The sequence below is a fragment of the Malurus melanocephalus genome, unplaced genomic scaffold (assembly GCF_030028575.1).
Source record: "Malurus melanocephalus ecotype Western Australia unplaced genomic scaffold, MMel_1.1 scaffold_329, whole genome shotgun sequence".
In the NCBI taxonomy this organism is placed as follows: domain Eukaryota; kingdom Metazoa; phylum Chordata; class Aves; order Passeriformes; family Maluridae; genus Malurus; species Malurus melanocephalus.
The window spans coordinates 554,551-572,826 of record NW_026623561.1 but is presented as its reverse complement, the minus strand read 5'-3'; the positions used below and the strand labels follow the sequence as shown (position 1 = coordinate 572,826).

Genomic DNA, 18,276 nt, shown 5'->3' with positions numbered 1-18,276 from the left:
ACATACAACGTTTTTTTCATCTTAAAGATGAATATTCATGGCTCCCTTTCCTCTTAATTGCAATGTATGTTTTTAGCTTGTTTTTTGCTAGCAATTATGAACACATGCTTAACCTACCAGGCATGCAGGAATGACAAGAGGAAAGAAAAGAACTAAGCAATCACAGTTTGCATGACATTGATGTTTGAGTTTGCATCCTCTTATTCAAGACACTGTAGACACATTTCAACATGTTGCTTGTTTTAAAGCTTCCAAATTAGAAATGCTACCAGCCAATAGCCCTTGTCAGTTCAATTCAGACAAGTGTTTGATGAAGAAATTAAACAGCAACACACAACCTCTCCTCTCCTCACCCCTCCAAGAAAAGGATAAAAAAAAAAATCACTACACGTACTTATGGAATGACAGACATAGCAACACAAAGGATTGCTCAAAAAGGGATTTTGAACAGTAATTCACTGTATCTGTCTCAGACTTAGAGGGAAAAACGACTCATTACTGAGTATTCAGCTTGTGAATTGCAGAGGAACGAAAGCAGAGATTAAAAACAGCTACCTGAAATGTCTCTCAAAGTGATTAGAAAGGAAAAGTGCAGGAAAGCATGAATGAAAGAAAGAAAACCGTCAATTTAAATGTAGAGAAAAAGGAACATATTACAGAAGATTTGTTTCTCATTTTTTGTTATTCTTCAACTGCAATTTTACCTAACCACAGAATGTTATAAAGAACCACCATTTAAATATTGTTAGAAACATTCCTCTTGTCACATTGGCTTGAAAGTTAACCCCAAATACCTTATTGGACATTTGCTGGCAGTGCTGTTCTGTAGTATGGATCAGTGTCTGGTCCAAATCTACCATGAGCACCAGTTTTCTATTTCGATGTAGTCGCTGTTGATCTTCTCTTCCTAGCTGCTCAGCTTGCTGTAACAAATATCCATTGCTAAGCTTAGCTTCATAGAAATAAATTATGTTCATTGCCTTTTGTGTATTCTAAACATGAGAAGCACTTCTGCTACAAACTAACTGCTTAAGAAATGATGCCTCAACATAACTGTAGCAATGGCATCTGCAGAACAATTTTTTTCCAGAAAAAGAGTGTTCTCAAAGTCTACTCTCAGATCTTTGTGACACTATTAACTCCTAAAATTCATAAACTCACACAAACTTTCAAATTTACCAAATAGGTAACCATTGACTTAATTTAAGGCCCAGTGTCTTGACAGAAAATAGCAGTAGCTTTGAACACAAAGGAAAAACTCATCAGTCGGTCTGAATTTCTGATTGTTACATTCAGCAATTTTACATCATTAAGTACAATACTGTCTGACAATCCAACACTGACTACAAAACTAAAGCTCCTGGTGACAAATATGATACCTGACAACCTCATATTGAAGAATATATTCCTTTGGACATAAATAGTTATGATTACACAGTTCCACATGCATGCTAACATCAAAGCCCTTATAATTCAGTAGGTGAAGTTTATTCTTCTTGTGCATATTTACAAACTTTCCAAGTACCACATTACACTCTGAGTTCACTTCATCTGTTTCTGGTAGCAAGCTGCAGTGTTACCCTCAAGACAGCTGAACTTAAAAGTATAGTTAAGTTGGAGCACTATGAAGCAGCATGGGTCAAGGGTAAACTGCCCTTTGAAACACTCCACTATGATGGGGACACCTCTAGCTGCTTCTATCTTCATAGATATTCTCACTGATGCTCTTTGAAGAATTACCAGAAAAAAAAAGACAAGCAGCAACATAAAGTAAAGAGATCAGATTGATAAAGAAAATAAACAGAATGTTTATCTTCAAAATAATGTTTAATGTTAATCTTCAAAAGAATGTTTATCTTCACTTTTCCTCCCTACACAAACTGAGGGATACACAAGCATATTTTGACAACTCAGATGAATATTTGAAACACTCATGAATTCAGAMTATTTGGAATATTTGAAGAACAATGAAATAATTTTAATATACAGGTAAGTTGCAGACTAACTAGTTTCACTATGTTTAGTGGGCCAATTTCAAGGTGAAGGTTAAAGCTAGGTTTCAGAAACACTGCAAGCATTGAACAGATTTCAGCTAATGTAACTTTCCACTAATTGTCCACTTTTAGTGACAAGAACATTCAGTTAGTGAATGTTTACAGGCTGTTATCAAAGTGACATCTCTTCAGTACACAGCTCTAAAAAAACCTGGTATAATACCTGATAAAAATCAATCCACATTAAGGTAAATTCAAAAAATCCCTAGGCTAATGATGTTCAATCCCAAATTCCTCCTCAAAGGGAAGCCAAACTTCCTGTATCAAGTATATACAATATTCAAGAAACTACTATAATTTTCTCAACTGTGATGCTACTGTGAAAGGTATGAACAAAGAAACATGATGGTACTTACCTCAGAGCTAACTTTCAGTTCTGGGACACTATGAACCATTGACACAGTTGCTGTTGAAAATGGCATACTCTGTTTTCCATTCTTGCTTCGTATCCTAATCACATAAGGAAAATAAGCACATAGCAGTGACTTACAGGTGACTGCTGCTTCAAAAACATCATCCAAAAAGAAAATCCCCATACAGACTCTTCCCAGTGGCACAGAGTGAGGAACTCTGTGTATGCCTGTGTTAATTTTATTTATGTGTATATAATTCACACAGTCTTACTGGTACACAGATGCCTGCATACACAGATATTAACACACACAGAATAGATATCATCTTTGTGTGTATACATACATATGAGACAGAGCGAGTGTATGAAATTGCTTGAAACCTGACCAAGTAACCTTACACAGGATCCCTTTCACTGGCTTACAGCTTAGATCAATCAATTTACTGGGAACTCTGACATTTAATTGATGATTTACCATTATTAAAAAACACTACCATCCAAATTTTGTCATAGGTGGCACATGCACATCTTTTAATTCTCTCATGTAGCAGTCCTATAAAGGACAAGATTTGGTATCAGATCTACAATGAGAGTTAAACCAGATTTCACTCTGCGACAAGCAAACTGCTGAGGAACGACTGCACTGAGCTGAGCTAAGGCAGATACAACCACAGACAGCTATCTTTCACTGTACCATAGTGTATTGGCAGCACTGGTGTCCAGGAGCAAAAGGTGTTCATTTGTCTAAAGTTTATATGTACATTTTAGCACCTTACATCCTTAGCTTCAGAGTTTAGAAAACCTCATATATAACCTTGAGTGGCATTTTAAATGAACCTTTAAAAATTATTAACTATTTTCAGAAAACATTCTGAAAGAAAGAATGCACAGCTGTACCTGCTTTTCTTCAAGCAAGAAAAGCATCAATGCTTTTGAATTGTCTCCTGATGTAGGCTCAGCGGACATAACACAATCTTTCAGATGTATAAGCCATTTTGTATAAAATGAAGACACTGACATAAGACATAGTAAGAATTATTAAGTGAAAAAAAACTTAATTCACTGTACACCTTGAATTTTTCTGGATTTTTCATGAAATGATACAMTAGAGAAACATATAGACATAACAGTATTCAAACCTCAAGTCAAGTATTCATTCAGGACACAAAAAGCCCTATTCATGATTATCCTAACTTTGCTAGACTTGCCAGATAATACTTATTTACAAGATATGGACATTGAACTTTTAATAAAAATTTATATCCAAACATTAACCAGGCTACTTCTTGCATAGCACTCTCAATATCCAGTCCACTTGCACTGGTTTGTGGGATAATGCTCACAAAATGACTCTTAACAATGAGCATGAATTAAAATGAAACCCAAGTATTTCCAGCCAAATGAAGTGAGTATGCAACATTATTTTATAAAATCCAGGCAACTATGCAGCCAATTTTGGAACAGCTGCTGAATTAGTAATTTAATATGCATAAGAAACATTCTCTTTACCAAGCAATGAGACAGAGCAAAGGAGAAATACAATCATCTTTTGAATTTGCTTTCTTTTTCGCCTAAGGCTTAAATTCCTTTAATTCCAAGGCAGAATTTCTTACAAAAAATTGAAAAGAGTTAAGAGGACTTAAACTGAAAGCCCTTAAGACAAATTTGAGACAAGCTAGTTCTCATTCAGACACCAGCACAAATGAAGCAAGGTCATATGAATGAGACTGCTATTACATCTCAGCTATTTACACCTAAACAGATAAAACTCTCAGGTAACCGAACAGGTTTACCACTGTTGACACACCATACAACTCAATCTCAGTGGTGAGTCCATAGAAAGCAAAGTGTGATGAGCATTTAGCTGTTTACACATGCTCCTTGAATTTTCTAAGTTACCCTACATTATGTCCATGAAAAAAGAGACCTACAGTTCTTAAATCCTAAATGTGTGGAGACCTAAGAGGAGCCTTCCAGTACCTGTAGGGTCTAAGAGAGACCTGGAGAGGAACTATTTGTAAGRGTACATAGAGACAGGCCAAAGGAGAATGGTTTTGAATGAAAAAAGGGTAGCTTTCATTAGCTATAAGGACAAAATAGTTCTTATAAGGGTAGGAAGGCACTGAACAGTGACACCCAGAGAAGCAGCAGATGCCCCAACCCTGGAAATGTTTAATGCCAGACTGGACGGGACAGGACGGGACCCTGGGCAACTTGGTCTAATGGAAGATACCGCTCCTCATGGCAAGAGGCTTGGAACCAGATGACCTTCAAGTCCCTTCCAACCTAAGATATTTTAAGTTTCTATTATATGAGAGAAGAAAGAGCCTGAATCCCTAACCAGAAGCAAGGAGAAGTTGGAAAAAAGAGCTGACGGTACTTACTGAGTTAAATCCTGGCCACATTCTGCACATAAGCCTTTCATAACAACAGGATGGCTGCATCCTTCCAGTCTCACCAAGACAGTCCTGAAAGAGATGTAGCAGGTAGATTACAGACACATAGATTAGTAACCCACAGACTGAATTAATTCAAAGAATAAATTCTGGTTATGGCTTGAGTGTCAGCCCCCTAAGATGTATGCTTTTGCCACAACATGGTGAAAAAAACAACCACATCAATTTTCAAATTATTAATTTTCACAACTTTAGAAGTCACCGAATCATATACTAAGGTTAGTTTCTAACCATAGTTTAGCACAGAAGATCAATGAGAATGAGTATTGTTTGCCCAGAAAGAGTTTACATTCAATAGTCTACAACTCCCCACTAATACCCTACTGAGCTACACAGTAATGGAAACCAAATGCTGAAACTTCAAAATCATAGAACAGCTCAGCCCAAGCCCACCACTAAACCATGTCCCTAGGCACCACATCTGCATGTCTTAAATTCATCCAGGGATGGTATCTTAACCCCATCTCTGGGCAGGCCACTCCAAAGCTTGCCAAGGCTTTCCGTGAAGAAATTTCTCTTCAGATCCAGTATAAACCACCCATAGCACAACTTGAGGTAATTTGCTCTCATCCTATTGCTTGATGCCAGGAAGAAGCAACTCCCACCTGGCTACAACCTCCTTTTAGGCAGCTGTAGAGAGTGATGAGGTCCCACCTTGAACCTCCTTTTCTCCAGACTAAACAYCCCTAGCTCCCTCAGCTGCTCCTCATCAGACAAGTGCTCCAGATCCTTCACCAGCTTCACTGCCCTTCTCTAGGCATGCTCCAGGACTTCAATGTCCTTTATGTACTCAGAAGTCCAAAATTTAACMCAGGATTTGAGGTGYAGCCTCACCAGAGTGTCAAACACAGGGGCAGATGAGTTCGGTACCAACTTCACCTTAGTTCATTACTTTCTAGTGTCATGGCAGACATCAATCTTCTCATAAAACCATTTTAATTTCTGATCACTAAGCCCTGAATTGTCACATCTTAAAATAAAGTAATGGAAAAGGACATTTTATTCTTCTTTTTTAAACAATGGCTAAACCAAACCAGAAATTAGAGCTGAAAACAGAATTGTGACATTCATTATTCCAAACTGTTTAGAAGACACACGCTACTTTTTCAGGTGAATAGTCCAACTGAAGTATTCCTCAATCAGTTATCAAAATTACAGGTCTTCAAAATATCATTATTTATTTTATCTCAAATACTTATCAGTCATTATAAGAGACTTGTTTTCTTCAATACAGTTGGAGGAACTGATCTTTCAGACTTTTTATTTTCAAAAAATTCTAGTAAGTAGATACAGTTCAGCTACTACAAAATTTCACCAACTCTGTGACAATGAGCTACAGCATTTCCCTAGTATTTTAAAAAAATTAAAAAGTCAAGCAGCTAAAAAAGACACCCAACCAAAAAGAAACAAACAAAAAACAAAAAAACCCAAACAAACCAAAACCCAACTTCTTTCATAAACTGGCTGCAGTGTGTTAAGTCTGGCTTCAAACCTGTACTGCAATAAGCAGACTGCAACAGGAAGAGAACTGTATTGCATGCTCAAATCTCTCATCTATGTATCTGACTACTAAGTGTTTGGGAATTTCAACAGAAATCCACTTTCTAAATAACACCTGCAACTGCTTACTTGCAGTGTGTTCCTTGTTCTTCAACAACCTTCTGGTTGTTGAATGATGACTCTACAAACAAACTGCAGTTCATGTCCACAATGAGAATTATTTTCCTCTTTGAGAGCAAAAACTAGATTCAGGTCARGTTTACATCAAAAGAAGTCTTCACAAGCCATCATACTATCAGTATTTAAAAAAAGTGGAGATCTATACCCTTCTCAATGGCAGACATTATCTGCTTGGAAATAATATCTCCTCTTCCTGTGTAGGCATCTTAAAACTCCTTTTTTAAAACATGGTATGTATTTCACAGAAAACAAATAATCAGTGTTGGCTTTTTAAAAGAACTACATAAGAATACTTTTGTGGCCCTTCACTATTGGCAATTCACTGTGTGATTATTTCACAGAATTTAGGTCTCCTCTTGTCCCCCTGTTTGCATTATTTCATTTGACTTTTCTCCCTATTCCCTTTGGCAACATGTCTGTCTTGCTGTGTTTTATCTTGATTCCCTGCTAAGCTCCTTTTTAGGCTACCAACTCACACTAATGACCATGTCAGAATTTTTCATCCTCACCATGTGTTCAGTGCATGAATCAGAAATTACAGAGACACCTGAAAGGTCAAAGAACCGCCTCACAGTACAAGCTACAGAAACATGCTTAAGAGATTACAGTGACCAAATTTATATCCCAAATAGTTTTTCAACAGTTCAGCAGAAAAAAAAAAAAAGTCTTTCAATGCCAGCTTAGAAACCAGAGCATCACTCRGCATTCTTTACTTTGCATTTGAGGTAACTTCACACTCCAGGTATGCAACAGGAAGAGCTGGCATACTCCTGGGCTGAGGTATGATTCAAAACTGGACATGCAGGAGCAAAGATTTTTATAAGAAAATTAGAGTTCTAAATTATTCATTGATACCRTTCCTAAACAGTACTTTTGTACCTTATCTCATGCCAAGCATGAGCAGTAAATAGCAATTTTGCTCCTGCAAAATCTGAATATGACCAGAACTCCTGGCCATAAAAGAGATAAAAGGTACATTATACCAAGTCTTCTCTCATAATGTTCTCTGTGATGCTTAACCCAAAGTACAGAGGAAGAACTCCAGGGCCCTGATAAACTTCCATACAACATACAATCAAATGGCCAAGTTTCAGTTACAAATATCAGAATCTTAGGCAGATTTCTCTCAGGGAAAAAGCTCAACACTACTTAGTGCTGCCAAAAGAACAATACTAAGGCCTAGGCGTACTTAAATATTGCACAAGTGTTTTATTTACTAAGAAGAAACAAACACACATCTTTAAATACAATGACTTGTTTCTYTTACACCTGGAAGCTCTGCTTTTACTGCTGAAGTGATGGATTTTCAAAATGTAAYGGCCAAGATCCAAGCCAATTATAAGACCAAAGTGAGCTGAATCAAAGTGAGCATGTCTGCTTTTAAATGGCTGCATATACCAAACGTGGATGCCTGTTCTCTTCTACAGGTCATAAGTAAAAACCACTTATAAGACTAGTCTTTCCCTACTCCATTTCTACAGAGATTAAACAGATCCCCCCTTCCCCACCTCCAAATATGAGGAATTACAGCACACTGTACTGCTGGCAACATAAACAGCATCTTCCTCTTCTTGAGGACTCACCAGGTAATAAGCAGATCTCATTGGCTACTACAACAATAGCATTCCAAAAAATGCAAAATCCTTTTCTAGTTTTACAAACTGTCATAACTGTGCAGATGAGCTGGGTGAAACAAATGGGTAACAACCACTGGACTGTGACAAGCACAGTTTTTTTTCTGGACAACTCTGGAGGTGGTAGATCATTCCAATACTCAGCCTGATCGCTAAAGGACTGCAACAGAACCACAAGATGCCCACGTCTTTTCTTTGGAACAATGAAACTTGAACCAGTAAGTAAGAAAACCCTTTTTCACATTGCTTCTTTTCACATTGCTTCTTGTAAACAAGAGAGATATTAGGTGTCTATTATAGCAAAATTTTATTTTTCATGGTTACAATCATGAACAGGAATAGACATTTACCAACAGCCTCAGGATGTAGGTGACCATAAGCTCAGCACTCTTCTCCCAGTACTTCCAACACTTACAACCTGTTTCTAAACCAAGTCTTAATAATATGTGCTTTAAGTCAGCAGCTGTCATGAAATCCAATATGAGAGTTTTGCTTTTATTAACGAAGGAAGCCAATACCTATGCTAATCMTAACGCCTGGCAATTACTGCTCACTCCAAAGAGAACTTTGTATCAAGCATAACCATGGCACTGGTTCCCAGCAACTTAATTACATTAGAAAGTCAACATAGYATTCTCATTTCTGCGCTACTCCTCAGCTGTAGCAACCAGTTTACTGGATCACTGAACAGAACTCACTGGAAGCACAAAGCAATCCCCTAAAGGTTTTATCGTGTCTTATTTTTTTTTCAGTTGGTTGGCTGATTTTTTTTTTTTTTTTAGCATGATCTAACACTTCCAGCAGCAAGTATAGGAGTTGCAGGAGAACAAAAACAAGAACTTGAGATGGTTTTTTTCCCATGGTATTTTAACTACCTCCATAAGGAGAGGTTGACCAGCAGCAGCACATGAGCACAAATGGCCATGAGATGTCTTTGTAGTTGTCTTCAGTAAAGCTCTATATCTTAAGGATACTCAGCATAAGACAAGAATAGAGAGGTTCTCTCTGTTACTCAGAACTAGTATAACTTGATTGTATATAGGCCCTGTTCTTCTACAACAGTTTTACTTCCAGAGGCAACCGTATATGCTGACAGAGAAAGGCAATGGCCTGTTCTCTTTACTCCCCACCCTCATGCTTCCTCTGAAAGCCCAGCACTTCCTCTGGCACTTCCAGAAAAGACCGTTTCAGTACCCTGCAAGATAGAACTCACCAGCCCTAGCCAAGTTTTCTGCTGGCTATAGAGTTAAGCTGCTGATAAGAGGAATCCAGAAAGGGTGACTAATCAAAGCTGCACATGTTTTACAAACAGGGCTAAGACTGGGGAATGACAGATGCAGTCTGAACAACTCACATTTTCTCTCCACAATAACCAGGCCACTTTGTTAGCATTTATCGTGCCTACCTGTCAAAAACTAGTTTGGACAACTCCAATTCAYGGAAATATAAGCTTTATTTATTATCCTTAAGTCTGTTTAAAGCTACCATGCACTGGCATTGAAAATATAGTGCAATACAGTGCAAAAGTTACAAGATGAAGCTACTGCCCTGCACTGATTTGCATCTCACAGGAGTGTCAGCAGCCAAGCAATTGGTGGATTTCCTTAGATCTGTTTGGTATAGAGACATCAAATACTACACGAAACACACAAACCAAGTTGTCACTGTSATCGCTTAAAGCTGCTGTCCTCAATCTGATTCCATATCCCCTTCCAATTAGCATCAGAAGATGTAAAAGTGTACTAACGAAGCAAAGGGAGATGCTGTGCGCAAGTGAACAGAAGTCACCGCCTTAGTTTTGCAGWATGGTCAAGGGGTTATTACTCATAAACTGTCTAGGGTTAAAGATTAACATATCTTTAGATCAATTATTATTAATACCAACCATTATTGAATTAACCAATGGATCTAGAACAAATATGAGTACACCATTTTTTAGATGTCAGATGAAGTTAGATCCAACTTAAAGCTTCTACAGTTTAATTAGTCAGATTTCTGAAACACTGATATTTTTGTTTGTCTATACCAGAACAACAYTTGGTGGTGTGAATCTGCAGCATTTAGAACCACTACTAAGAGCTCTCAAGACCAATTGACATAAAACCAAAGCCTTTTTTATACACAGGATTCCAGTTCTGTAGCAAGGATTTTTTTTAAGCTTTAAGTACCTTGATTTCACCATGTAAGAATATTTAACAACTGGATTTACATATTTATTTAATCCTCATTAATATCTGTGAGGAAGCAGAGAGAGTCCTTGACTAATTGATTAAAAATGCCAAGGATCACAAGGGCACATGGTCCTTGTTGCTACAGGCAACACATGGCCTACAGCTTCTTGAAGCTGTTGAAGGAAATGTCTCATGAGTTCAATACAGCAGCCACTTGACTTACACTCAGCAAACACAGAACAGCARACACAGCTGCATTTCAAATATGCATGAGCCCCAAAGGCTTCACCCAAACAAGTCACACCTTTTGATAAAATCACCCCAAACCCAAACAAAATCCCCATGCCCAGTCTAGAGAACTACATAACTGCTGTGAGCAGAAGCTCACAGAAAACACAGTTCACACTTCAAGCCATCACCTCAGTTCTCCTAGGTTAATGGGGAAATCACAGGTCTAGAGATWTTTTTCCCCTGTTAAACACAAACTATTCACAATTATGAGTTAAAGTTGTGAACTTCTTTCTTCTATTTTTCAGGCAAAATACCTATTCAGGTTTAGACTAAGGTCATGAATGCCAAGAAAAACATAGGTCCAGAGTTTCTGGATTTTATTTATTGTCTAAAAAACATCTTAAGCTTGAAGTAACTCTATTTCCATGATTTGCAAAGCTTAAAGTAATTCCATTCACTTTCAGAAAAGAGTTTCCATTACAAGCAAAGAGGTAACCCTCTTTCACTTTCTATGTGGTCATCTACGGACAGCTTATTGCATGTTTCCAAAAGCAACTGCTAAAAGTTAACAATGTATAAGACAAAGGTACCAAAAAAAAAATAAAAAAAGCAAATGGGCTTGCAGTGCCCTTTACATAAGATCTAGTCAATCTTTCAAATATGATTTACAGTATCTATATGATTTACAGCTCTCATAGAACATCTACATAGAACCCCTTCAAAACAACGAAGTTCACATAGAATGAACCCACAAGTGGAAAGGTGCAAGCTTGTAACTCTGTAACTTGTTTCTTTAGCATTAAGAGCTACTTCTAATTATCACAGAAGAAAACAGGCTGTCAGTAATTCACTAAAGTAATAAACAGCTCTGCAGTCACTCCCCCCATTACTATTGTCAACTACTGACTACTTTTATGCATTTGCTTTTCTGTTGCCACAGAAACTCTGCACTGTTAGCAGTCATGCAGCAGTTCCCAAATACTTGCTGCAAAACTCCATTTGAGAGTGGAGGAACATCCATCTGACAGTAGGATCAACCCAAATCTATGCGTAGGAAATAAATATATGTGATGAACCCTGCCAACCTAAGTGGCATGTATTCAAAAACTTGAAGTGACTGAGAAGAGACTGCRCCGCCTTCTAATTGACAGAATAATTAACCTAAACCTGCAGTTTTCTTAAACCACACTTCAACTTTCACATCAGCTACGAAAGAATGCCACTCACAGACGAACTGCTGCAAATGCAGGTGAAAACGGTCTTGGACTAATCCCACCTCTGACTCATTTTTGGTTTCTTTCAGGCATATACCTCTCCCTCAGATAAAGGCACATAATTTCCCCTTATCTCAGACCAATTKACACTGCATTCCTCCTACACACGGTCAAGATCACCTGTAATTATCTGAACAAATCTGGTTTGCCTCCTGCACCTGTAGGCTCACATGTAGAGAAACAGCCACAGATGAACACCAAAACAGCCTGGACACCAAAGAAGAGAAAGGTGACTGAGAAATAGTTTCAAACACACACACAGCTGACATCAATGCTATAAACACGGGCTTTGCTTCTTCCTGTATAAAGAAATCTGGAGGATCCTTAGAAAGCTACATCTATTTACAGAACATTACACCTTCTCCACATATTTTATCACCCTCCCCACTGAAACCACACACTGAGCCAATCACAGTCCYTTTGTCTGCTACTTCCAAACAACAAACAAAACCGGAAGAGGGTTAATGCAGGATGCACAATCCTCAAGTATAACAGCTTCCTCCTGTCCTTTCCCTTTCTGGATAAGGTGGCAAACTTTATCTTGACACTACATCCTGCATGCTTTCCTCTGGGACTTGCTGTTAAGCCAAATGAACACATGTACATAGGAAACCCTTAAGGGCAATTATGAACAAGACTGTCCTAAGTTACACCATAGCATTCAAGGGAGAAGCAGCAGCTCCACATTTGACAAAAGTCACGTGARAGCAGCATTATGTGAGCCCAGAATCCCCATGCTCTGAAAACAGAGGACAACYGCTTAAAAAGCTGCTCAGCTTATGAAGTGTATGATAAATAGCTGTAAAGTTAGTGAAGTTTTCCTCTTGAGCAATGCTTTCCCTGGCTAGGACCACTTGCCCCCCACCTCCCTTACATATATGGGAATCCACACCGTTCACTCCACTAAGCTTGGACCAGGACCATTTGCCTTTCACAGCTTTTCAAATGCTGCTAAGTGTTAGATGTTATTTTAAAATTWGGAATAACTACAAAGCAAACAAAGCAAAGCAAAACATTAGTCAGTTCTACTTTGTCAAAAACACTGCCTTATTCTACAGTTTTTCTCAAAACACTTGAACAAAACCAATTTTGGTTTTGTTGTTCAAGATACCAGTGCAATAGTGGCCTGGCAATTCTTGCCTTAAGGAAAGTTTCCTTTTACACAGTAATACTAGGGCAACCTTTCCATCTTCCAAAACCTTTTGAAGACCGGCAATCTCTCCTGTTAGTGACAGTTCGATCCTTCCCCTATTTCCAATTCCACAGGTCAAATTTCAGCAAAACCAAACCTAGGCAAAGCATATAATCTTGAACTGTAACCTGTAATGCATTACCTGCTCTCCAGGAAGTCATTTCATGATCCCATATACGCTTTAAAAGGCAACTGCTGCCAATTCAGCTACCTGTATATGGTAGAAGACCTTAAACTAACATTTAATATTTCTAACTATATGAAACAGATACTCATAAGATTGTTTTATAAGTGACAGCTTACAATGAATTGTCTATTYTCATTTTCCAACAGAGGCCCCAAAAATTAAAGGCTGGCAGCTCTTTATTAAGCTTTAAGGCTAAAATGTCCCAACAGCAAATATTTTAATATATTCTTGATGATGTTTAAGAATTTGCAAAATCATCACCCCATATTACCTTTTATTTAACGAGTTCAAATGTTGAGTTAGCCATTTACTTAAGGGGATTCTTCCACGAGGTAAATCTGACTGAAAATCCAAACAGCTGAGACCCCTGCTAGGGCAAGCTCTCAACAGCAAACACACAGTCATCAAATCAGAAAGGTCCAGGCAGGCATGTAAGTTGTAATACTGAGATTTCTTGAGGGGAAAAAAAACCCTCTTTGGGTCAACACAAACTTTCAGAACAATTCAAAGCTGAAGTCTTATCCCTCCTCAAACTCTTCCAATCCCTCCCAGGTCAAACAGCTAAGTACTGTGCAACATAAAAATTAAAGTTCTCATTTCATCCTCCTATGAGAATTTCTGTCCATACATTTTCTCTTCAGAAGAGAACAATTACAAAAAAAAAAACATGTGGCAATTGCTGAGAAGAAACAACATGCACATTAGCCTTTGAAAAAGACTGGTTTTCTCAACAACTCCAATATTAAAGCAAAGCTCAAAAATACCCTAAAGAAACTAGACAGCAATAAATTAAAAAAAAAGTTCGTTACCATTTGGATAAAAATACAATCTACTTCCAGCACAGACATCTACCAACAGTTAAAAACAACTGCTATAACCTGCTTGTAGTTCTACAATGGGATCCATAAAACAGTTACATGAGCTATCTCACTCTTGTCTGCTGGCCCATGGGTTCTGCCTACACTCACATAAAGCAAAAAAAGTCCTTGAGCTCAAATAAGATGARCAATTCACAGTATGAACTAAGAGAACAGAAAATACCCTGGCTTGGAAGAAACCTTGTAAAGATAAGAATGTTACTGAAAACTATTATACAAAATGCTCTATGTAACATATACAACCCCAATAACATTAATTCCCAGTGTTGGCATGTCATTTATTCCCCTGATGACTCTACTGGCATTTACACAATCACTTTGAGTTGACCTCTATATGGACTATTGCTGAAAGGATAAATTAGTCTCCCTACACCACACACCTCTTRTACCAACTGAACAAAATGAAGGAATTGATTACTATGGACCATTTCACGGGAGGATGGGTAGGAAGGACAGAAAGAAAAAAGGATGAGAAACCAAGCCATCTTTTGCTTCATGATTTTCAATACCCTACCCAATGCAAGTTAAAGGCACTCAAGTTGGGGCATCCCTCCTTTATTAGCCTGAAGCCATCAGTAATACATGGTCTAAAGAAGCCACACTAAGAAAAATTGCATACACAAGGCCGCTAAAACTACATTACTCGTAAATGCTGGTTTCCAATCAAACCTGACTGAGAAATTTGATTCTCTCAGATAAAGATACTCCTCAAGTTTTGTAAAAACATGGGTCACGTAAAGAAAAGGAACTGTATCCRCTACAATTCTGTGCAACGGGCTACATTTGGAGCTTCCAATTTGTTAGGTACCTAGGAATGGGAGAAAGAGAAGGCAATGAAAGACAAAACCCCTCATTTAGAACTTGCATCTTTTTTAATATCCAGCTCAATCAAATACCAGAGATATAGACTTCTTTTTAATGTTTCTTGGTATCACAGTATACAGTGRAAAGGACAGGGGAAAAATACTAAAAAAAAGAGCCACAAGAAACAAGTCAGAAAGAGGCACACCAAAACTTACTAAAAATAGTGGGATGAATTCAGGCATAAAAAGGAATTAGAGAAGAGATACAGTAAGCTGGGATTGTCAAGCATTATTCAACAATCATCAATGTTTGGCACTCAGAGCTTTTTTTAACACTTTTATAAACTTCATTAAGTATCTGTCCATAAGCTGTTTTTCCTGTAGTTTTAACTGCAAAAAGTGTCACCACTTTAAAAGAAACTGCAAGTCATTAGCATTTTAYTCCCTTTGGAAGATGCATGATACTGGGGTCTGCGGTTAAGTGGACAGTAAACTACGCCCTAAGCCTATATGACATTAGATCAACAAAAGAATAGATTCTTTTTAAAATATAGAATCAAGTTTCTGGCACAAAAAAAAATCCAGCAATGACACATAAATCTAAGGTTTTAGAGAACAAATCACCACCTCTTCTCTGCTATCTTCTCCAAAACAACAACAAAAACCCACCAGGTTTTGCTTCACTAGGATCCAGACAGTTTAAATAAGATTTTTATTACAACACAAATATGATCTGTAGAAGTATGTGAATTTTTGCTATAAAAGGTATGTAGTAAGACACAAAGATAGCCAGGTTAAATATACAGGTAATAATTATTTTGGAAGACTCTACTAATGTGAACCAAACAAGTTGCTTGCACTAGTCTCTTCCATCAGCAGTGTAATCATTTTACATTAGATACGCTTATGTAAATATTTGCATAAAGCATTAATACTGACCCAACCCAAAATCCCGAGATACCTGTAGCAGCTCCAGAATGATTAACTRTGATGGGTAACTGGCACTGATAATACAGATTCTAATGAAAATTTTTAATAGAAACAGTACTTCCACAGTATTTCAGGGTCTGGCAAATACTTGCAAGTATCTTTGTTTCACAGAGAATCTGGGGCTAAACTAGCTGTGTTGATTTTTCTGAAGGTAGCATGGCACCYACCATCCTGGAGAGTCTGGATTACAAAATGGGCATCTTGTACAGATGATGAATAAATTTTAGCTATGTTACTTACTTTAATCACACCCATGTTTTAATAATGCAAAATCTTAACACATACTGAAATATTGTTGATAGATAGTGAAAAGTTATTATTTCAATTCCTCAAAATGGGAAGCCACAGGCAAGAGATTAAATGCTCGCCAAAAAGAACTTTTAAGCAACCAAAGAAATGCAGTTACGTTATCAGTTGCTGACCAGTATTACTACCCTTAGGTCATGCTTATTCTACCTCTTCACTTGAACTTTTCCCTTGCACTCACCCAGTAAATACAATTAGAACAGAGGAAGCTCACTGAAAAGTTGGAATTCCAGAAGCATTAAGCCTAGCAATGGTCAATATCGAATACTATCTTTCAGTTGTGTAAGATACAAATATTCTAGAAGCCAAAACAAACTGTAATAAAGAACACTATTTATTTTCTAATTGTCTCAAAGCAATTACATGACTTGCCAATTACAAACAAGAGACACAAGATTAGACAAATTCAGTAAGCGCTCTATATAAAAATTGGTGCATTCCAGTCTTGAAGTTAACATTGAGCAAAACTAAAACAAAAATGCTGCTACATCRGACCCAGATTACATTAAATTAATTAATTTGTCACTTAGAATATTTTTAGTTTGGTTTTCCTTCCAACTGCTTAGCTAAAACAATGAAATGACCAGATGAACTTATCTGCCCTTCTATGGTGTTTTAAAATTTCAGCCTGTAAGATTTTTTTTTCAGTCTGGCTGAGCATTTACAGTACCTTTGTTCTATGTTAGGTATTAAAGGTTGTCCATGTTGCACCAGATATAATAGCAGAAGGCTGATGTGCCACAAAAATAAAGCCAGTCTTACCTCAGAAAGAGATATCTCTATAGCAAGAAAAACACAGCCTGTACCTCCTTTAGTAGCACATTATACTACTGACTGATATAAAAATGCATCAGACTGTTTTTTTTATTCTTGAACCTTTGAGAGCACTCCCATACACAGATGTTTTGCATATACTACTGAATTTCAATCAAGAAAGTTTAGGCCTGGCTAAACATCAAGAGAACTGCAATCAAAGAAACAAGCTTGCTGTCATAAAACAGAGGAAGTAGAGTGTTTCACTAGTTTACTGTCGAGAAAAAAATCAGCTTAAAGTACAGGGCAGCAGGTTATTAGCCCAATTTAACCTAGAAATCCAAGAGGCCCATTATCTATCTGGCATTTAAGAATTTAAAAGTCAACCAACATCCAGCCTCATCAAGACAAACCCATTGCTAAACTATGTAAAAAACTCTGTCTCATTTAATCCCTTGCCCTTCTGAAAATTAAAATTACAACATCTTGTTTTTATTTGTGAAGCCTTATACAAGAAAACATCTACAGTATTAAAAGCATTTAGGCTGCAAATATCAAGGTACTTAACCATTTTAAAATGCCTTGCTGCACCGCTGTTTCCCGTTAAAATTCTTCCTACAGAGCACAAAATTATTTGTTTACTCCCCCAGCTTTGCACCAAACTAACAAGCAAACTAAAAAGAGTACATAATGACAAAAGGTAGTAGGCAGAAACTGATGCACAGGAACTTGCACCTGAACATAGGGGACAACTTATTTATGGCGCTGGTGACCGCGCACTAGAAGAGATTGCCCGGACTGTGGAGCCTGCCTCACAGGAAATATCCCAGAACCGTCACGATGCAATTCCGTGCAACGTCCCGTAGAGCGAGCCTAGAGGAGCAGGGAGGTTGGACCAGATAACCCACTGCGGTCCCTTCCAACCTGACCCATTCYGTGTTTGACTTCAAGCARTTTTTCCAGTAAGAGCAGTTTTTAGAGAATCCCGACACAGGAAGAGGGGATGCACAGCTYTCTGAGACAGGGCTCATAGCGAAGGACTGAGCTCTAAAACACAGGAGTGGAGCACGATYCCTCGGCACCTCCCCGGCCGCTTCCTCCTCCTTCTCCTCACAGGGCAGCTTTCCTGCGCAGAGCTTTGGAGGAAGGGCTTTTGTGAGCAGGGCCCGGGCCGGCCCGGCCCCCTCGGAAGAAGCGCGAAAGCCGCGTCCCGCCACAGGCTGCCCCGCCACCCCCGCSCGCACTCACCCGGGCGTGATGACCTGTCCGGGCCGCGCGCAGAGCTCGCGCACCACCCCGGGCCGCTCCGCCCGCA

General features: G+C 38.2%; 1 protein-coding gene across 2 annotated transcripts in view; it reads right to left on the bottom strand.

Moving 5' to 3' along the window:
* Positions 1–18,270, bottom strand: part of CTDP1 (CTD phosphatase subunit 1) — a 101,003-nt gene extending 82,733 nt beyond the window's left edge. Inside the window, exons 1-4 of one of the 2 annotated variants that reach the window (XM_057377872.1) lie at positions 18,210–18,270; positions 4,791–4,874; positions 2,411–2,504; positions 795–923 (exon numbers count right to left, since the gene is read on the bottom strand). In XM_057377872.1, the coding sequence (XP_057233855.1) occupies positions 795–923; positions 2,411–2,504; positions 4,791–4,831 (264 nt within the window). In that variant the 5' untranslated portion in view covers positions 4,832–4,874; positions 18,210–18,270. The remainder of the gene's footprint in view (positions 1–794; positions 924–2,410; positions 2,505–4,790; positions 4,875–18,209) is intronic. The other variant, XM_057377871.1, reaches the window with a different exon arrangement.
* Between the last annotated feature and the right edge of the window lie 6 nt (positions 18,271–18,276).